This window comes from Epinephelus moara, chromosome 11 (assembly GCF_006386435.1).
Source record: "Epinephelus moara isolate mb chromosome 11, YSFRI_EMoa_1.0, whole genome shotgun sequence".
NCBI lineage: Eukaryota > Metazoa > Chordata > Actinopteri > Perciformes > Serranidae > Epinephelus > Epinephelus moara.
In genome coordinates, this window is record NC_065516.1 from 30276270 (window position 1) to 30292753 (window position 16484).

The window sequence follows — 16484 nt, forward strand, 5'->3', positions numbered from 1 at the left end:
CTCTACCCTGCTATGCGTCTTCCAGGGTGCGCAGCTCCCACGAGGAGGCGACACCCTCACTGTGCCGGGGCCTCAGCTCCCACACCCCCACTATCCTCCTATTTCTTGCTATATGTTTAATTCGTTCACCGAAACCACCTCCTCCTCTTCTTCTCTCCTCCTCGTCCTCCTGCTCTCCTGTCTTCCTGCTGCAGTCTGATCTTTTACTCCCCTTTCTCGTGGCCGGGAGCCAGCAGAGTGTTGTGAGACATCAATATTAGCCAGGGCCTCCTGGTTTAAAGCATGCTTGAGGTACAGAGTTGAACTGCGAAGGACTATCTCGCTGTAAGGGAGCTATCTGTAATAGGTCCTGTACAGGGAGTTCTTCTCCAGTGCATTCCCCCGGCTGCCCACAGGCTGCTATGAAGCATTGTGGGAAATAAGGCCAAGGCCCGAGCTTTATTCTCTAACTCTCTGCACGTGGATGTGAGATTTTTTTTCCTCTCTACTTCCTGACTCTTGCTGTGGTAGCTCCATTGTCTCTATTCTAAAAATACCACATTTAACAGACTATTGGCTTTTGAAGACCGGACATAGCATCCAGGCCCAGTGGTTCCAGACCCAAAGACTAACCGCTAAGCGTGTCCCCCTGCCAAAACTGACACATGCACTGAGTGTATGCTGGGCTCAATAACCAGCAGTGCTGTGTATCGACCACATGGCAAATGTCACTGGTCCATTTACTGGGGTTCATTGTTAGAGACAGCTGTCTATCGGCCTATGGGAAATCCATGGAGCTTTATCCAGCTCGGACTACTACAGGAGCCGTTTCACACTGCTGAGCCAGAAAATACCGGCGTAAGCCGAGATGGACGCTGAAGCACCGGTTCCATGTTTCTGGAGTATTGATGGCATCACATTAGGAGCCGTTTAGACCCGTTTCTTCCTTTGTGTGTGAATTTCTTAGTGTGTGTGTAGCTTCCTGTTTATATGGCACATCCATAGTCTCCTTACTTGATCTTTTTTAAAATGTTTTTCCATCTGTGCTTTTGATCTGTGTTAACACACATTCACTTGGGATTAATGATTATTTCAAAGGCACAATACAGGATGCACATGCTCCATAAAAAGGTGGAGCAAGACTCATTGCTGGAATCTATTATCAGTCTCAGTCTGATTTACAGGGCTTTCAATATACAGAATAACATATAACCCCAATTTCAATGAAGTTGAGACGCTGTGTAACATAAATAAAAAGAGAATTCAATGATTTGTAATTCCTCTATGACCTATATTCAATTGAATACAGTCCAAAGAAGATTTAATATCTGCTACGTGATCCAAAAAAGTTGGGACAGGGGCATGTTTACAACTGTATGACATCACCTTTTCTCAAAACAACACTCTGAGGACGCTAATTGTTGAAGTTTTGAAAATGAAATTACTTCCCATTCTTGCTTGATATAAGACTTCAGTTGCTCAACAGTCCGGGGTCTTCATTGCCATATTTTACACATCATAATGTCCCACGCATTTGTAAAAGGAGACTGCAAGCAGGTCAGTCTAGTATCCACACTCTTTTACTACGAAGCTATGCTGTTGTAACGTGTAGAATGTGGCTTGGCATTGTGTCTTCTGGATGGCAGCATATGTTGCTCCAAACCTGTACGCACTTTTTAACATTCTTTGTGCAAGTTACCCACAAACACATCTCCATACCACCACAGATGCTGGCTTTTGAGGTTTGCACTGGTAACAATCTGGACAGTCCTTTTCTTCTTTAGCCTGGAGGGCACAATGTCGTAATTGAATTCCAAAAACAATTTGAAATGTGGACTTGTCTTAGCAAAGCACGCTTTTCCAATTTGTGTCAGTCAATCTCAGATGAGCTCAGGCTCAGAGAAGTCTGCAGTGTCTCTGGATGTTGTTGATATCTGGCTTTCACTTTGCATGGTACAGTCTGAACTTGCATTTGTAGATGCAGCGATGAACTGTGTTTACGGACAGTGGTTTTGTGACCATTAATCTTTTTGAGGATTATCATGATACTATCACCTGTTATCAATCAACCAGTTTACCTCTGGAATATTCCAGGTGTTTTTTGAGCATTCCACAATTTTCCCAGTCTTTTGTTGCCCCATCTCAACTTTTTCAAAACACATTGCAGACATCACATTCAGAATGAGTGTATATCTACAGTATATACGTTTTAAACAGCGTCCCAACTTTTTGGAATCAGGATTGTAAGATAGTTAAATGTAATGGTCTTTAATGCTGTAAAAATTTGTAGTTAAGCATTAGTAGTAGTTAAAATAGTATTGTAGTAGTAGCAGATAATTTTTATTGTCAATTGACAAATGTAGAATTTGCAGGGTAAGATGTTCTGTTTGACTTTCAGTTATGAATATGAATATACCTCAAATGTTTATGGTGATTTTTTTCATATTGGCCCTTTAAAGAACACTAGTTATTCATCAGACTAAATGGAAAATGTATCTGGCACTGCACCTGTTTTCCAGCCTCATGTCTACTCTTCATCTCTCCTGGTTTCTGTAGGTAGCCCCTGGCAGCCCTCCGGTCATAGAGCATCCTTCAAACTCTCTACTGGACAACCACGAGCGCCGGATTTCCCACTCACTGTATGAAAGCATCGAAGGCTTGGACAACAACTCCACACCGCAGACTAATATGATCGGACGCATTGGTGAGTGGTGTATCAGTAAGGCTCTTTCACCCTCCCCCTCAGCACCTTTGTGTCTCTTTCAACCTTCTAATAGACAAAATGACTCCACCAATTGGATTTTTTTTTTTGGCCGATCACTCCCCGTTCACGTTGATGGGAAGTGTGGTTGACCTGCTAACCTCACGCTCATTGGATATATTTTCCCCCTGAATTGGTGCTGTCTGTAAACTGACATGCCCTGATCAATTTCAGCATCCACCCCAGCAGCTCCTCTGCGCTCCTTCCCTTAAACCCCCAACCAGCGTCACAATCAAAGCCTCCTCCCCCTCCTCATCACTCCACATCCCAAGGTGCACTATTTCACTATTCAAACCTCTCAGGGATTAACGTCATCCCCAATCCTCTCTGCCTTCACTCCACTCCCGACTGGTTTCACTTGGGTCAATTTCCATTCTACCCAGTTGACATCAGAGGGCTGAGATCTCGTCTCTTCAGGTGTATTAGAATTGGCAATTCAATCCTCAACCCGTCACCGCTGTCATCTCAGCATCGACGGACCTTTCGCATATGCATACGCAGAGAAGCTGAAGGTGATTGCATAGATGTGAAGAGGGCGTGTTTGTGGGGGATGATGTAGCGTAGTTGCATGTTCCATGCCCAATTTCTCAGCACACACAGTAGGTGTTTCCATGCACTTGTTTTCCTGTCTTACCTTCCTATTTCCCACTTTCCCACTTCTCCTACGTCTTCTTTTCTCCTCCATTTTTTATTCCTCCAAACTCACCCATTTTTTCTCCCCACCATCTCACGATCTCCTCATCACTCACCCTTTCTCCTCTTTCACCTCCCACCCTGTTACCCTTCCACCCTCCTCTCCTCAGATGGAGTGAATTTGCAATCTGTCAATGATCTACACTTTACCTCTTTCCGCCCTTTCCCATTCATTCTCCTGTTTCTCTCCTATCCCCTTCTTCACCGTCTCCCCCAGAGCGGTGCCACTCTGCCACTGATCATAGAAGATCAGAGGCTGTGTCAGAGGCATCTGATGGTTAATTAAGCCTCCAGATCAATAGGGCTTGCCCCTGACACTCTCCCTCCCTCTGTCTCTCCCTCCCCTTCTCTCCTTTCACTCTTCCATCGTGTCTTTCTCCTCCATCCCCAAATCAGAAGTTCTCAAAATTGGTTTGGTTTTCCTCTCAGCTTGGCTTATTTATTCCACTGGCTTTCCCGACACAGGCTTTTCAGATCATAAGCGGCAACTGTGGGCGCGCTGATGGAAAAGTTTCTTGCCATTGAAACTTCAAGGGCGCCCAGCACTCATCTCATCCCGCAGAGTGGGAGTCAAATGAGCCAAGTGGAAAAGTTTTAGGGTTGGGGGCGGAGTGGGTGCTAAAGCAGTAAGTTATCACAGTTGAAGCTCGGCGGAGTGTCAGATCTTTGACTCAGCTTGTCTCGCAGTGAGAAAATGTCAGAGTCTTTTCTTCTCTGTCTTGAGGCTGTCTCTGAGTTGTGCCCTCATTAACCCGTGCCAACAATCTGTGACAGGTTGTCATCTTTTTAAATTGACACAATTCTGTTATTTAAATTTCTGATGCAGTCGCAGTTGAGTTTATATTCATTGCAGCAACACAACACTGCCGCACTGAGGTAACACGCAGCACCTGAGAAGTAGAGGCAGGAATTGCTGCTTGCAAAGGTCGGTCAAATTTTTGCTTTTTGCATTTACTGCATATCTGATCTTTTTTTCTCCTCTTTTCAATTTACTAAAAATACAGAAAATGTATTTCATCTTGTCGCTAGAATGCATTAAAGCACAAAAAAGTCTCTCTGTCTTCTGCCCTCAAGAAAGTGGCAATGACCTTGCATCTCACTGACGACGCAGAGCTAAGATCTAGTTAACCTTGATCAAATGTCAGAAAATTTACTTTGAAAGCGAATAGCATCAGCAATCCTGACATATCATTCTCATTCACATTCATCTAACGTGGACTGTTTCTTTTTTCTTTCCCTTTTCAAAATTTAACCAAAATGTCAGTGTACTACACTTACCCACTTTAGTTTGAATTAAGGAGATAAATAAGCAGACATGGGGACATTGTAAGAAAATAACATAACAAAATTTTCTCTTGCCGTCTCATAACTTAATAAGACACTGTGAAATGTATTTTTCTGTGCTGTTAGTAAACTTCTGCCGGCTAGAAAGACGGTATCTGTTTCCACTCTCTATCTTCTTCTATGTGTTACTTCAGATGGGCTCAGACATATTGCCTGGCGCGTAAGATGTGACAGTAATGGTTAGAGGACAGATGCTGAGATCGGCTCAGCAAGGTCAGGAAGCACACAGCCACCAGGGCTTGACTGACAGCCCGATGCCGAGTGTATCTAGGCCTGCTAAATTACCGGATCACGAAGGCCAGACGTGGACTTTGGGATATGGTTGGGCATAGATACAACTCAATGTACACACACTGTGGCTGCATGTACACGCACAGTGACAGACTCACGTACAGCCTCTCCATCAGGTAAGGCTCAGTTTCCACTGATGTGAGCCATACATTATTCCTTGGAGCAAATAGTGATTGCTGACAAAACTCTGAGGCATTTTACGTCTCAAAAGACAACGGAGGGATTCTCTTAACCAAATCATTTCCTCTCATGTGCTCCATTAGACTGCCTGTGCTGCTATAAGTGGACCAAGGTACGGAGGTAAATGGGATATGGTTTTGCTTCTCCAGAATTAAGATTGGACTTTGATTATGAGTTATTGTAGACAGCAGCAAGTTATAGATGTCTGCCATATGTCTGCCCACTTATGATTGTTGCTGCTACGCTCTCTGTTTTCTCTTACTGCAATGTCATATGGACGCCGTACCCCCCCCCACCCCCACCCTGGTATTGATCAGAACCTGGACCAGCTCGTCCACTCCCAGCACTCACAGGTAGCTTGCTGCCTTTCTTCTGAAACAGTAAGAATAGGTCTTGGATCTCAGGGGGGAATGGGTACAATTGAATGAATTATAGGAATTATTATTACCATGGCAACAGCAAAGAAAAGCACCAAATGACACAGGAAGGAGACAGGTGCTATTAAGGTGGTATAGTGCCATCACATTGATTGTAAGGGCACTTTTGCCTTGATCTTCCCTGTAGTGTTTTGGTCTGTCATTCAGAACTATCTGCTGTGTGTGTGTGTGTGTTTGTGAGCTGATCAATAGTCAGAGGTAATCCCATTCCCTGTTTGCTTCAGTAAACCATACAATGCTGCGATATTGTCAGCTTTAGCTTCACACGTGCACACTCCATGCATCATAGCATCACGGCCAGAGGCTGAATCCACAGCTAGCAGGTGGTGAACATACAGTGCGTTCTGCTTGAACTCCCTGCTCAAATAAAATGAGTTCCTGACACTTTTTGTTCCTTCTCTTCTCCTGCTTGCCTTTCATTTCCATCCACCTTTTGCCCTTGGGGTGAAAGAATCGAGAATCCACTGAGATTATTTCTCACTCAAAGATGGAAAAGCAGAAAGAAACAAAGGAAGAAAAGGTTGATTAAAAGGAAGGAAATTTGGAGCTGAGTGAAGTCTCCCGCATGCGCACAGTGTGACAGCGACAGCCGAGGTTTGACGCAAAGGTCGTTAGCATCACACCCGGCCTTGCCTTCCGTTCGGTCTAATTGAAAAGTGCTGCCAGGTGCGGGGTCCACATGCTGGGGTGAAAATTGAGGGACGTGGACTGACGCTTTCTGTGGATGTGGCTGTTTGGCCAAGTGCCTGAGTCAGAATGCACACCTAGGACTGGCACGGGAGTGAGGGAGGGGTGGGAGGCAAAGCCGGAGGTAGGAACCAGGCAAGCGGACTCATGCTGCTGTCACACAGGAAAGAAGGTGTTCACAGGATGTAATGTGTGACAGTGCAAAATCCCGTAGACACTGACCTATATCCAAAATTAGTCACTGAAAGAAGTTTGCAACAGCAAAGTTTGGGTCATTTTTCCGACATTATGAGGACATTTATTAATTTAAAGGATGAAACTACGACGAACACACCAACCTCTGGCTGTCCCCAGGCACCGTAGTCTTCCCTAATGGTGTTTAAGTGGGATCGTCTTTCCAGGACTTGACCCTGCCGTCCCCTCACCTCCAGTATTTCACAGTCCGCAGACTCACCTTTTCTGTATGCTCAGCCATCAGCGCAGGAGATGAGGCAAAGTGACCTCCCTTAATTTGGAGTCCAGACTGCTTGAGAGTGCTATTAGCACGCCTCAGTGAGAAAATGACAGAGACGTAAATGGTGTTACCCTGGAATTTTCCCATTTCTTGTGCCTTACTGTACGTATTCACTGCAGCCATTTGACCAAGAAGAGATGTATTTGCTTTTCACATTTCTACCACATTCTGTTGAAACACTTTTGAGGCACCTGTGCTCTTAATAACAACCATGTAAAATGCAACAATTGATGTTGATGGATGTTGAAAAATTGAATTGTAATACACATACTGGCTGAACAGGCCTTTTAACAGCAGATATTTTGACTTGTCACAGCAAGGGAAGCACAGGTGTTATTAATAACATTAATAATAGCTCCAGTCTATTCAAACGCCCCGGTAAGTCATGACAGTGTGACGGAGAGCCATCATGCATAATAGCAGTACCCTGAAACTAAAGCGTCTCCATGGAATTCAGCCATCATTCATTTAAAGCTACAGTTGGTAACTTTTATGACAATAACTTTGTGTCATGTTTGATGAAACTGTCACTTTATTCTGAAGGAAGTACATGAGACAGATAGTTTGTGAAAAAAGTCACGTCCTTCCTCTTCCTCTTCCTCTTCCTCTTCCTCTTACTTCCCACTAATGGCATTCGCAAGAATAGACCATGGCAAACCAAGAACAACTAATCAGAGCTGAGGAGTCACCAATGCCTGGTACACACTACACAATATCAGCCCGATTATAGGCTCGGATTGTGAACAACAGCGAGTGTCGTACACGATAATCCATCGTTTCATCTCGTGTAGTGTGTCATAGTAGACGACAACCGATGCCAAGTCTGGGACGCCTCACGATGTTCCAACAGAAAGTCTTGCATGTTTGTTTTTCTTTTTGTCGTTCACGACTTCTCCCATCACAGCTGTCACTTTGACCAATAGAAACACAGAGTGATCTGCTGCCGTGGAAACTGTACGGCAACAACACCCCAGAGTTTTTGACATTTCCTCTAGGGACGTTACCACACCGAGTAAAAAGGAAAAATGTTGGCGGGAAATAGCAGAGGCACTTTAGCAACCTGGTGAGTGCTGCCGTTAGCATCAAGCTAGCAAAAAATGCTCTTTCTTCATAATGGAGGATATAAAGTAATAAAATTTAAAAATAGTGGCGGGAATTTTACTCACCAGCTTCATGTGAAACAGACTACATTATAAACGGGTCATTATTTATTATTCCCTCAGTATTTTATATTCTTACTTTTTAACCACTCCTGTTTGCCTTTATAAAGTTAATGCATCGCGCCGTCATTTCAAACTAACACTTCCTGTATCTGTATAAAATTAAAAGCCCCTCATAACTTCGGTTGAGAAAATCTCTTAAGTTTCTAAACAGGCTTTTATTGTGAAACATTTGCAGGAACTTGTTGTGGAGGATTCAGTGACTTGCATGTTTGCGTACGGTACTTCAAATGTAGCTCCCGACATCTGGTGGCACTTTCTACGTTACTACAACAACATTTCGGCTGGCACATGAACTGACACAGTGACTGAAATAATAGTAATGGTAATAAAAGTAGGACAAGAATAACCCGATGACATCACATGTCGTGAAAGACAACCGGGGATGATTGGAGTGGACCATCGTGTAGTGTGTCATGTCTGTCGGCAAAGTCACGGCAAGATTTTATGACTCCGCAATCGCCTAATCTGACATAGTGACCATCGGAGAGGACAGAAATGTAGTGTAGTGTGAGCCTAGCATAAGGCAGTTGTCAATCATGAACTGTCATACTAGGCAGCTCTGATCAAACACGAGTCTAGATTGTGTTACTGCATTTCAGAAACATATTTTAGTGTACTGTTTAGCTGTAAGGTGAGAAAGTTTGTGACCTAGTCATGCTCTACAGCTAAACAGTACACTAAAATATGTTTCTATAAACATCTGAGACAAGAAATAGTCATTGCAGTAAGAATCTTAATTCATATTTGATCAATCGCTGACTAGTTTGACAGTTCGACTGCAGGTCACGAGCCATGATTGACATGACTGACAGCTGCTGTAGAGACTCCTCAGCTTAAGTTGGTTGTTTCTGTCGGCATACAGGAATGGCATTACAAGTGCTACAAGGCAAGATTATATTTTATAAAAGTTAACTACAGCTTTAATCTTTGTTTTATTCAGACAGGTAATGGTGAGAACATTTTTTCCCAAGTGACAAACAAGAAAAAGAAAGATGAAAAAGATACAAATTGCAGATCCATCAAGATATAATAATATCACTCCATTAGCACCTTCCATTTTTAAGTATGGTTATGCAAGAACCTGATATATAGTTAGGGCCACACGGTCCACCCACACAGGTGTTTTCACTTCTCTAATTAGACCTTTTCCAAGGACTGTGTGGGCGTGTACAGATTGCGCTTGATTGGTATCTCTCCAACTCTCCCATTAGTTTTGTCGCACCTGTTTTGTTGAGACAACTTTTTCCTTCATCATTCTTACTAGTCTGTGAAGTTTGGTGACCTCACACACTTCCAGAACAGCTCTGTTCAGCCTCTTCATGAGCAGAAATCTAATTAACCAGAGTAAAAACAGCTGTGTGGGTGTTCAGGTCGGCAATACTACATTTAAAATCTAGTTAGTTTAATGTGGTGATATGATAGATTCATATTTGTGTCTGAAAGAAGTGCCTGAAGTGTGGATGCATAGCATGCTCCTACTGGGCTTACAGCTAGCGCAACTTGTGCTTGTATAAAAAGCTTGAGGTGGTCAGAAATGATATTCCCTGATATGGCATTTAAAGGCTAAATAACAGGCTTGGATGGGAGGGCGGCTCTTCCTTCTACACTGTTGATGGGTTGACCTCTGGAATAGAAAAACCTTTTAGCCTCATCATGGTAATATATGCCAGAGAAGTGGTTAGTTTAGTTTTACTCTGGATGCTCTAAGATCACCTATGCCAGTAGTGACAGCATCTTGGCTGCATTATTGACTTCCATGGAAATAGTGCTGCATTAAGCTGTCACCAGATGTTCAAGTATACAGTAACAATAGTCACATTTTGTGGTCAGAGGGACCTCCATGACAACACTTCCCAACCCGGGGCTGAGACAAAAACAACTTGTGACTGGTTGCTGAGTGCTCTGTTTCTAGGTCCATGGGAATCACTGATTAACTCCACATGTCTCTTTAAGTCTCAGTGTTTGGCGTTTCTATTCAAATCCTAGACAGCTGAATCCTGATGTTTCATTTCTCTACAAGCAAGTAGAGCACTGTCATTAAGCAAATCAACTAAATGTTCTGAATCAGATTAATGTCCTGATCAATTGCATTGATGAGGGAATCCCTCTTAGAACATGGGTGCTCACACACCTCAACCGTTTGGTTCAGTTTAAACACACTCTGGTGCATTTGCCCATTTGACCAAACAACTGGTAAACTTAAGGCTTTGGTTGCCACCGGTGTGTACTTAGGATGACAACTGCCTGTAGTCCCTGTGTTGGCCTGATAGCCGTATATCAACTAATGATCTCTCCTCCAGTCAGATCAATAGGCCAAAGTGTCACTGAAGGAGGGAGGAGGAGAGAGAAAGTGCATGATGGACAGAGATGGAGGGAATTGTATAGGAGAAAGAAGATGAAGTGGGGCTATTAGTGTGACCTCTCACCTTACAGCTCAATGTTTCAACAGGCAACGCTTGGTCAGAGGGCAGAGAAGGAGGAGAGTGAAGCTCTGATCCGTTTGGACGGATGCAGCCAGGTGGCCTCTCGAGCCAGAGAGCTCATCTGTCTCTGTCTTCACTCTCTGCCAGAGGGAGGAAGAACATCTCTGCTCCAATATCATGGAATAGCTTCCACATGCTGAGCATGCCTGGCCAGAGGGCTGCCTGTACAGTGGTGGAAACGTAACTCCCACTGTACTGATTGTACTATTCGAGCAGGTACTGCTGCAAACTCGTCAAGTGTGGAACATAAGGACAGGCTGCATCTACTGAAAGATTTCCTTTGCATATTTAGCATCTTTTGGACGTTATTATCCAAAAAAATGAGATGCAGTGGGGGAATAGAAAGGATGGCATCCATGTAATGTGGCTGTTTATTGTGTACAGTTCATTCATTTTAGGGTTGAGTGATAAGATGATATATAACATACAATGGTAAAAATGTGTCCAACGGTAGAGATCCAGCAATACTGTTTCTACCAGGGAAATTTCTGATTTCTGTGTGATCTCTTGATTCTTGCGTGATCTCATGATTCCCACGAGAATTCAGCCGCCTCCAAGGTAACGTTATTTGGACGGATAGGACATGGAGAAGGCGAATAAAGCATAGGCTACATTAAATAATGGACATAGCCACTGTGACGTCACCTACTGGTGGACTTATGTATAGGACTTATGTTTTAAAGGCCGTCACTGGATTTTTGGAGCCAGAAGCAACTATATGAAGACAAGAGGTCGGAGCTAACCCTAATGCTAGCTGCTGGCTTGTTTTGTACTGTGTATTTACAGCTATGGTTAACTGTGATAATGCCATTGCTAATTTTAGCAAACCGTTAAAACAAAATGTACTTACGTCAAGAACTGAATATCTGACTCCTTAGAGGGTCTTTAAGTACAGCCAAGACTCTTATAGGAAACCAAAACATTATGATTAACATTCATGGATTAAAAATACAGCGAAATAGCAACAGCTATGCCTATACCCCGTAAATCTGTGGTCACACCATGGTTACGTTAACCAACGTTGTTGCTGTGGTGGCAACATATCAAGGAACAGCATCCATCTGTCACTTAATTATGCGTTACTTTAAGCCTTAATAATATTTAAATAGGTTAGCTATATAAAAAATCACCCCCTGTGCAGTTTTCATGAACACAGAAATTAGCTATAGAGACTAAAAATGTTTTTTGTACCAGGCTGTAAACGTGTTTATTTCTGCTGTAAAGTTGAACATTTTCACATGGTGGTCTTTGGGGATTGATTCCATCTTGGAGCCAGCCTCTAGTGGCCATTTGAGGAACTGCAGTTCTTGGCACTTTGGTGTTGGCTTCATTTGAAGTTGTAAATACATAAATACAGACTTGAAATTATTGTTCTGAGGAACCTTAAAGCTTCCATTTTTAGAGAATTTTAATTTTACTGTTTTGAGTCTTTCGTTTTTACCTCAGGTGTTTTTTTATGTACATATATATATATATATATACTTAATTAATCCCCAAGGGGAAATTTATTTTTTTCACTCTGTTGTCATACACATACAGGTGTGAAATACACACATGCACAAACAGGACCATTAAATGTAGAGATGTCAGATCGAGGGGGCTGCCCATGGTCAAGCGCCCCAAGCAGTTGGGGATTTGGTGCCATGTTCAAGGGCACCTTGGCAGTGCCCACGGGGTGAACTGGCACCTCTCCAGCTGGCACCAGTCCATGCTCCGTATTTGGTGCTGATGGGGCCTTGAACCAAGACCAAGCCAGCACCCTATGGACTGGGTTGCAGCCACCTTATGTGAGGCTTTTTTATTTTTCTCGTTTGTTTTTGTTTCAAATAAAACAAGAAAATAATCAAATACGATAATGTACTGTAGCTATGGTGATTTTAAACCATTTCTTGATTGAATGCACAGAATAATTTGTGATATACTGTTACCATGATATTAAATTACATTAGAGATTTGGGCCCTATCACCCACCCCTAGTTTATTCAAATATTAATTTAAAAAACAAAACATATTTTTTGGTGTTTCAGTGGTGACAATATTTTTTCATGAACCGCAGCTTCAATAAAATGTGATGTTGTAACATTAAAATTAACAGCCACTGTAATCACACTGTGACCCTTTTTAGCCCTCACATTACAGTTAAACTGATTCATGGTAAGCCTCATCCAACAACCTGTGTTTGTTTTCAGCAGGATGGATGGTGGGTGCTGAGGTGGTGGGTGGTGTGTGTGTGTGTGTGCTTCTCTCTGCGTGACTCATGAGAAGCTATCTTTAATCGCAGTGTGACAAAGGCCACAGTGGCACAATCGTGTTGCCACAGAGCTCTTTCCTAAGCTGCACGGATGGCGAGCATGAATCAGAAGCTCTTTAACAAACACCAAATAGCCCCTTTGTGGAAGAGACAGATTTTGTGAACCATTAATCATAATTGGATGAATATTTGTCCCCATGTGACCTCGAAGACATGTCTCTGAGACATGTGTGTGACTGCTGAGTCATTTGTGACGGCATCGTAATGTTAATTTTGTCGTTTTTTCTTTTTTGCTTTCATTCCCTGAACTGAGTGAAAGGCTCCAGTGTTTTAAGGATCGCCGAGGTCATCACAGTCTGAATAACAGCGTGTTGATTGTGGCCAAGATAGCGGTTGTGTGATTTGGTGAAAACAATAATTACATTCACAGCACTCATAGGTTTAGATGCTTGTGGTTATTTCACTGGGGTGCCAGCGGGCTTGGGAACTAAGGAGTAAAAAGCTGCTTTAAAGCTAAGGACACCAATAAGCTCAGATGACCTTCCCTGAGCAAAATGATGTAAACAACAGAGACAACACTCAAAGCGCATGAGAGAAAGCCACAAACAAGCCACTGAGAATGTTTCATCAGCACTTGTTTGCATTCAGAATCGTCTCCTCATAATGAACAACCTTGACTTTCAAATGCCTCCAACTAGTTCGAGCTCAGGCACACACATTTGCACCGTCTGTCGATCTGGCTGACGAAAGGAAGCAAACTGTCTCTGCTGGTGCTGTCACCTGCCCTTTTTCCCCCCGTCGCCGACTGTGAGGTGCCGGTAAAAGATGACAGTGTTAAAACAGTGAGTGAGCAGCTCCATACGCACCTCACTGTGCCAAAACACCACTGAAGGTGCTGAACAGTCTTCTTCCTCTCCAGACTTTGCCTTTTTCTGCACTCTGCCTTTTGCTTGTTATCTTCGTCAGCCCAGTCAGTCAGTTGTATGAACCTAACAGCCTTTTAACACATAAACGCACTGTTCCATTTTCTTTTCGTCTCTTTAAATCTGTTTTAACATTGTGTGCTGTATTGGAGTATTGGGGGTGGGTGGGTTATTACCCCCTATGCTTATTACGCTGACAGCTGCAGAAAAGCAAGTGCTGCAGTTTCTCTAATTATTTTCACCTTTCAAATCATCAGCATGGCCCCAACTATACCTGTCCACTAGCCATTTATTGCATGAGCGCGTGTGTCCTTTAGCTACTTAGTAAAGAGTGAAGTGGAATGACTTTAACAACTCCTCATCTGCAGAGCTGGCCACTTGTGTCAAGAGGTCCTGACTGGAAATATTTCATTAAGCCGGGAGAGGGAAGCTTGCCGAGTTTCTAATTAAAACTGTGTCCTCTGTTAGTCAAAGTGGTCTGCTGACATGAGTGAATGTAAGGCGATAATGAGTTATGTATTGTCCTAAAGAGTGCGTATTGGGAATGCAGAGGAAAGTTTTGTGTACTTGAAACACAGACCCAAGCTCTTACAACACTTCTTTTAATGAAACAGCTCTCCCTGTTATATCACCACTTCACGGTGTGTCTTTTCCAGGTGGCTACTGTAGTGAAACTCTCAGTGTCGCTGATGCAACTGAGAGGTAACTGTGCTAAGGGAAAGCCAAGAGAAAGTAAAGGCTGGTATGAGAATGGCCCCAGTGGACACACAACCGCGGGGCATCTCTTATTGACACTGCCGCACTTTTGCTAAAATGACTGTAAAGCAGAGACACTGACGACAAAGAGGGGAGGGAAGAGTGTTTGAGAACTGGCTTAGAGGACTTGTGCAAGGACTCTGAGGACAAAACTCGGCTGTTGTACAGAGGATAAGACACACAAAACAAGAAAGTACAGAGAATATATATAGAATAACAACTCTGTAAAATATTCACATTTTCAGTGGTGGAAAGTAATACAATACATTTACTCAGTCACTTTATTTTTACACATTTAAGAGGCATATATTGTGCATTTTACTCCACAACATTTATTAAATTATCTTAGTTGCAGTGTCAGAAAATATAATACAAAATATTATTATCATACAAATTACCATTCAATAGTTTAAGCTATCCTATACATTAATAGGTATAATCCAGTGACATAATATCAGCAGTATAATTCTGGTATAAGCCATTCTGCACAATGAGTACTCTTACATTTGGTACTTAAACTATATTTTAATGCCATGTACTTTTACTTGAGTAGACATTTCAATGCTGGACCTTTCAATTCAATACAATTTTGTTCATAAAGCCCAGTGTCGCAAATCACAATTCACCTCAGGGGGCTTTACAGCATACAACACCCCTCTGTCCTTGGAGCCTCACAGTGGATAAGGAAAAACTACCCTCGGAAAAAAACCCTTTACGGGGAAGAAAATGGTAGAAACCTCAGGGGCAGATGTGCAATAGATGCTGTGTGTATAGAGCAGATCAGAATAATAATGTACAGTGATCAATATGACAAAATAAAACATTAAAAGAGGGAGAGACAGAGAGAGATAAGCTACATTAACATTAATTTTAGTAATAATATTCTAGTAATATTAGTATTTTAGTAGTATATATGTTTTAAGTGTATGTTAATATATGATAGTATATGTATGTGACAAAATTAATAATCATATGTGTATAATAACAGCAGAAGTATGACTAATAATAACAGCAGCAGTAGGAGGCATCAGGCAGGACCACGGCAACGGTGCAACCATGACCCACGATTCAAGCGTGATTCGAGGGAACCTGCGAGACAGTGGGGCACAAAGGCTCCGGAGAGGAAGCTGAGTTAGTGACATGAAGTAATAGGACATGAATCTAATCTAAGAGCGTGAGAGAGAGAGAAGGTGAGAATGGGCTCAGTGTATCATGGGAGGTCCCGCAGCAGACTAGGCCTATATCAGCCTAACTAGGGGCTGGTCCACAGCAAGCCTGAGCCGGCCCTTACATTTCACTAATAATAGAGTATTTCTACACTGTCCTATTGTTACTTGAAGGTTTCTGTGCTTCTTTCACTGCTGCACTACCTACACAAGCAGTAATGACCATAAACTGCACCAGTAAATGTATCTTTTTTTTCCCATTTGCAGATTTCACCATAGAGCTGGAACAGTTGTCACAATAACTACAGTGACATGTGCCAATATGGCTGTTCAGTACAACATATCTGTATCTGTTGTGTCAAGGAAAATCCCCTCCTATATGATTATGCTGGCATTCATTGCATTAGTTGAATTGGTGGTCAAAGGAGGAGGTACTATTGTATTTCTAAACACAACAAATGTGCATGTCACAGATAATAGTATAAAGAAAATGTGATTAAAGATACATGATTAATAAAGATACCCAGCCGCAATGTAGCTCATGACTTGGTGTGCATGCTCTGAAGGTGATAAGTCCAGCTTAGTCTAACCAACTTCCTGGAGTTTATCACTGTCATTACTGCAGTCCTGCTGATTTACAGTACAGGGTGAATTCAATTACCCATAGTTCTCTGTCAAGCTGCCCGAGTGAGAAATGGCCTTCATTTCACCTGTACAGTGTTGGCAGCCATCTTAACTGGTTCAGATGAGCAGTCCATAGACAAAGGGATGAGGCTTCCAAAAGAATGAATTAACA

The 16484-nt window shown here is 42.6% G+C and overlaps 1 protein-coding gene across 4 annotated transcripts in view; it reads left to right on the forward strand.

Moving 5' to 3' along the window:
• Positions 1 to 16484, forward strand: part of pard3aa (par-3 family cell polarity regulator alpha, a) — a 415766-nt gene that overhangs the window by 244649 nt on the left and 154633 nt on the right. For all 4 annotated transcript variants that reach the window (XM_050056584.1, XM_050056585.1, XM_050056586.1 and 1 more), the window contains one exon: positions 2536 to 2683. In XM_050056584.1, the coding sequence (XP_049912541.1) occupies positions 2536 to 2683 (148 nt within the window). The remainder of the gene's footprint in view (positions 1 to 2535; positions 2684 to 16484) is intronic.